Source organism: Asparagus officinalis, chromosome 10, assembly GCF_001876935.1.
Source record: "Asparagus officinalis chromosome 10, Aspof.V1, whole genome shotgun sequence".
NCBI lineage: Eukaryota > Viridiplantae > Streptophyta > Magnoliopsida > Asparagales > Asparagaceae > Asparagus > Asparagus officinalis.
The window spans coordinates 41,375,314-41,381,533 of record NC_033803.1 but is presented as its reverse complement, the minus strand read 5'-3'; the positions used below and the strand labels follow the sequence as shown (position 1 = coordinate 41,381,533).

The 6,220-nt window shown below is 40.5% G+C and overlaps 1 protein-coding gene across 1 annotated transcript in view; it reads right to left on the bottom strand.

Annotated features, from left to right (window-relative positions):
* Positions 1-4,254, bottom strand: part of LOC109826668 (uncharacterized mitochondrial protein AtMg00810-like) — a 6,118-nt gene extending 1,864 nt beyond the window's left edge. Inside the window, exon 1 of the mRNA XM_020393688.1 lies at positions 3,582-4,254. Within this exon, the coding sequence (XP_020249277.1) occupies positions 3,582-4,254 (673 nt within the window). The remainder of the gene's footprint in view (positions 1-3,581) is intronic.

The window sequence follows — 6,220 nt, the reverse complement described above, 5'->3', positions numbered from 1 at the left end:
GCCACCAATCACTAGCTCGCACACGTGTGAGCCACGAAATGCTGGCTCGCACATGTGGTGAGCCTCGAGGGTACTCCGCATACATTTTTGCCTATTTTTGAGTATTTTTGATGTATACGGGACTCATATTTGTACTCCAATGGGTATACGAGTCTAAATTGTTTCCTACCCTCGACGGGAAGTTTCTGGAGTATATTGTGTAGAATATTCTTAAGGATAACCCGGCAACCTCCGACGGGTATATGAGGTTAAACTAATTCCCAAAACTCTCAGGAGTATACGAGTATAAATTGGTCCTCCTAGCTCCAATGCCTTAAGAGTTTAAACTGTGTAGACTCCAGCAAACGTACGAGTATAAACTATATTAACGACGGTCAACGCATTACAGCAAAGGATAACACTGGTCAACGCGCTACAGTAAAGGTTGATGTAGGTCAACGCATCAGTAATTTTGCCAAAATAAGGCAAAGGGATGATTCCAGAGAGTTCAATCACATTCAGATATGAATTTCCGACGAAGATGATCCGTTCAAAGTCAACTCAATGGCACGAGCTAAGTTCAGAAACAATACACCAAATTCAGTTCGAGACTTCAACAATGGTTAGACGATAAACACAGCACCGGAAGTACTTCATCTATTCGATAAAATACTTAGTAGATTGAAGACTTAAGAAGTCAAGAACTGAAGCTAATTACAGGCCCTTTTACATCGACTGAAGGTTAGGCCTATCACATATAAAGCATTTCAGACTCTTCTATAAAAGAAGCGAGACTGAAACACTTTGGAGGGGTTATCTGTAGGCGTCAAAAATTGCCTATAGGTCCCCAAACACAGTTTAAGACGGAGAGAAGATGATGAATGTCATTATCTGAATTAAGGAAGATTATCCGATGCTGATAAACGCATGAAGCAAAACGTCCAAGTCAACAAAGTGACAAAACGCGTGTAAAGTGGGAAAGCAAGCGGAACAAAGGAGACACAAATAGCTAAAAGGGTTAAAAAGACACAACAACAGGCCATGAGCTCGCACGCATGCGAGCCACCACGACTATTTTGGCCTCCCAAACCTCCCAAAACGCGGATTTCGACGTTTTTTAAGGATTCTTTCAATGCAGGACCTCCCTAACTGTTCTGAATCTATCCTTAAGTGCGCCTGGGCGGTTATCAACTGAAGAAGACATCAGAATTCCTATCTTATCAGAAAACATGGTGACAAAAGCCTATAAATAGAAGCCTAAGATCTTCATTGGAGAGGATCTGAAATTTGAGGGCGATGTGCTGTCAAATTGAGCAGTAAACCATGAATTTCAGAGGAAAATTGGCAGATCTTGGCGAACTTTTTCATAAAGAAAAAGCCTTCGAAAGATTTGAGATTCTCTCTCCCTCTTTCCTCCGGATCAAACTTTTTCATAAAGAAAAAGCCTTCGAAAGATTTGAGATTCTCTCTCCCTCTTTCCTCCGGATCAAACTTTGTTTTGATCTCTGAAAAAGCCTTCGAAAGATTTGAGATTCTCTCTCCCTCTTTCCTCCGGATCAAACTTTGTTTTGATCTCTAGAAGAGCCATAATCTCGCTTGGTCGTAATTATCGCTGCTGCAATTGTTTTCTTCGTGAAACAAGAGCATAATTAAACTTGTCAATAGGATCTGATCCGCGACAGTCTATGGACTAACGCGTCTCCAGCACAGGCAAAGATCCCACGTAAAGTAACAGGAGATAAACTTCTACTGCGTTTTGTTGGATAAAGTTGTAATCTTTTATTTTCATTGTGTAAGAAGATCTTATAAAAAGATCGATTTGCCTTTTAGTTTGAACTTGTAATCGATAAACGATATAACAGGTTTGTCAGCAATAGAAATGACAACTTTTGATGAAAACACCATCAATCGGCTCTAAGCCTTGGCAAGCTGACGTGTGAGCCGTTAGCGTTGCCTCTGATGAGCCCTCTTCGTTAGAATTGGCGCGCCTTCATTAAACAACTCCTAGACTGAATAGGAGTCATTGTGATCTGAAATCTCAGCTTCATTAGATGCCATAGGAGCATTAAGAGGGGATGCCTTAGCAATAATTGGGTGAGAGTCACCCCGAGCCTTCTTTGCTGCTAATATTTTCCTGTACTTGCGGGACAAGGAAGGTCTTGAAGAGGATGACGAAAGGTATTCCTCAAACTTGACCTGGTTAAACTCGTACTTAACCTCTTCATCAACCGGGATCTGGATCTTTGGTTATGACACGATAGCCTCGGCAGAGAGGCCGTTGGCTCCCACTATGGTCGTCAACATATTTTCATTGAAAGTTCGTTTATTTGTCGAATCCATTAAACGTTTATCGATTACAATAAATTCAAAAGAGTTTATCTTTTTATAAGACTACTCGCTTACATATAAAACAAAAATTATAACTCTCTTCAAACACATGCAGAGGACGTTTATCACCCACTATTTGTGTGGGATCTTTTCCTATGTCGGGGTTTATCCAAGGACTACCGTGGATTAGATCCGATTGACAGAACGATAGTTCAATGCTATTGCTTCACAAAGTAAACAATCGCAGAAGTGATAATCTCAACCAAGTGAGATTATGACTCTTCTCGAGATCAAAACCAAGTTTGATCTGGAGGAAAGGGGAATAGGCCTCAGATCTCTTGAACTCTCCCACTTTATACTGAAGAACTTCACCAAGATCGTCAACCCTCTCTAAAATTCGTGATTCACTCTTCACAGGGACAGCACCTCCCCTAAATTTTAGATCCCCTACGTATAGGACCCTAGGCTTGTATTTATAGACTTCGGACGTAGTGTTTTCAGATAAGAATTGATAATTTGACATTATCCTCAGTTAATAACCACTTAATCATGTTTAGGGATAGCTTAAAATGGTTAGAGAGGCTCTAGAATGAAAGAATCCCGAGAAAACATTCAAAAAACGTGTTTTCAGCATTTCTGGGTGCAAGCCACCCTATGGTGGCTTGGAACTGTGCGAGCCACCCTATAGTGGCTCGGCCTTGGCCTTGACCAAGCCATTTTGACGCAACTCAGCTGCTAGGGTGGCTTTTACAGACTTTTGGGTTGGACTTGTTACACGCATTTCGTCATTTTGCTGACTTGTACACTTCACCGATTCGCTTCATGCATTTCATTAACTTGGAGGTGGCTGACGAGTGCGCGGACCACTTAGAGGTGGCTAATGAGTGCACGGGCCACTTGAAGGTGGCTGATGAGCGCGCAACCACTTGGAGGTTGTCGGTGAGCGCGCGGGATATTTGGAGGTGGTCGGTGAGCACGCAGGTCACTTGGAGGTGGCCGGTGAGCACGCGGGCCACTTGGAGGTGGCCGGTGAGCATGAGGGTTACTTGGAGGTGGCCGGTGAGCGCGCGGACCACTTGGAGGTGGCTGCTGAGCGTACGTTCCCTTTCTTTGCTATTCTGATGGCTTGTTGCTATGTCATCAACTGTTCGCCACTTTGTTTTTTCCACGGCTCATCTTCACATCGTCTGACGGTTCATCGCTCGATGACTCATTGTCTCAAGCTGTGTTCGGGGACCTATAGGTAATTTTTTACGCCTACATAGTGCACTTACTTTCTTCTGGATTCAGCTTCTCAATTATTCTCTTCATCCAAACAGCTTGACTAGCACAAGTAGCGGCAACTACGAACTTTGCTTCTATGGTTGAAAGTGTGACTATAGTTTTCTTTCTTGAAGACCAGGCAAGAGCTCCATACCCCAAAATGAAAACGAAGCCTGATGTAGTTTTCATGTCTTCTATATCTCCTACATAGTTACTATCTACATATGCAATCAGACCTTCACGCCCTCTCTTCTTGTAGAAAACCCCAAGTCCAATTGTTCCTTTAAAGTACCTTAGTATTCTCTTAGCTGCCATCAAATGCAACTCAGTTGGTTTGGCCATGTACCTACTAATTAAACTTACTGCAAACATGAAATCTGGCCTTGTAGCTGTTATGTACATGAGGCATCCCACCATCTGCTTAAACTGAGTCTCATCAACACGAGCCCCGTTCTCATCTTTAAAACTCTTACAACCTGGAAAAATGGGATTATGAACTGAATTGTTGTTCTCCATCCTAAACCTCTTCAACACCTCCAAAGCATACTTCCTCTGACAAATATAAATCCCATCTGATCTCTGCAAAACTTCTATGCCAAGAAAAAAACTCATTCTCCCCAAATCAGTCACATCAAACTCCCTCAACATGGAATTCTTAAACTCAGCAAACATCAATTTCATCATTGTCAGTAAATATTAAATCATCAACATATAAACCGAGAATGAGAATCTTACCTCTTTTATTTGTTTTAATGAACAAAGTATGCTCACTATAACACTTCTCAAACCCTTCACTCATGAAATGTGCTTCAATATGACTGAACCAAGCTCGTGTGGCTTATTTCAGTCCTTACAAAGCTTTTTTCAACCTGTAAACCTTTTGAGGACTGTTTTTCAGCTCATAACCCTTCGACTGCTCCACATACACTTCTTCATTAACGCCTCATTTGGTACGCGGGAATGGGGTAGAATGGAATGAAAATTCTCACTTCTCATTCCTCTATACCAAACATAACCATTTTTTAGAAGTTAGAATGCCAATTCCAGGGTATGCTCATTCCCACTTTTATGAGAATAAACATTCCAAGTGAATTGATGAGGAATAGTAATTCCCATTCAAGTGGGAATCAAATTAGTTACGTAATTTCCAATTACACCCCATTGATAACAAAAGTAAATCTAAAAATCTTGTCTCATTGTGCAACATAACCAGATTAATAACATGGATATGTATGAAAAATTGATTAAGATGTTTTTCCTTAGGCTTGCATATATATGGAAGTGGATTCTAGGATAGAAACACGAAATACTACCTATTTTTATAAAGTTTATTTTTAAAAAAAAAATTATTTAATTATTATCATTAATGTTTATTTTTATCTTTTTAAAAATATATTGTGTTGTAAAGGCATTATTAGAAAATAAGATTTTATTCTCACTTGTGAACTAGTGATACCAAACATGCGAATCGGAATGAGATTTCCATTCTAGCTTCATTCTACATACACACCCAAACAAGAGAATGAGAATGGGCATTCCATTCCCACATACATTCCATTCCATACATTCTTCCATTCCATTCTCATTTGAGTCCATTCCTGCGTACCAAACGAGGAGTAAATTCCACATGCAAGAAGGTAGATTTGACATCAAGTTGATAGAGAGTCCACCCCTTTTGAGTTGCTAGAGCCACGATCATTCTCACTATGTCCATTCTCACAACTGGTGCAAATACTTCTGTGTATTCTATCCCTTGCTATTGCACATACCCCTTTTCCACCAAACGAGCCTTCAACTTGTCCACTTCTCCATTTCCTTTGAGTTTAGTTTTATAAACCCACTTCACTCCTATCTTCTTTGCACCTTTAGGGAGATCAGCGAGTTCCTATGTGTTGTTCTTCTCTATAGGTTGCATCTCCATGTCCATAGTTATCCTCCATTTGTCATGCTTCACTGCCTCCTCAAAATGCACTAGATCTGAAACAAACAGAGCCAACTGGATATTTGCATCTCCTTCTTTCGACTCCTCCAAACGTCCTTCCCCAGTTACATAATCTTTCATCCACCTTGGAGGCTCACTGTTTCTTTCTTCATTAGAACTAGATGTTTCTCCTCCAGTTTCCTCATTTTGGGGACTACCGATCGGTTCAGCGACTCCTCCTTCCCTGCTCACATTTTCTGCTTTATTATCTTCTTCATCATCTCATTTCAAATAAGCCAATATGTCCTCTTCATAACTTCTATCCCAACTCTACGATTTATCTTCCTCAAACACTACATCTTTATTAACAACAATCTTCCTTGCAACTGTATCATAGAGTCTATATGCCTTAGACTCTTCACTTATTCCTAAGAACACACAAGCAAATATCTTTGCATCTAGCTTTTTCCTTCTCACATTTGGAACATGCACATGTGCCACACATCCAAAAACTCTAAAGTATTCAACCGAGAGTCTTCTTCCACTCCAGGCTTCCTCAGGTGTTTGATTCTTTACCGCTAATGTCAGACTCCGATTCAGAATATGTATTGTCTAGTTTACTGCCTACAGCCAAAAAGTCTTCATAATCTTCCTTTCAAAAAGCATGCATCGAACCATGTGTTGGCCCTTTTGTTTTGATGATATTTTAACAAATAATTTATGACTAAT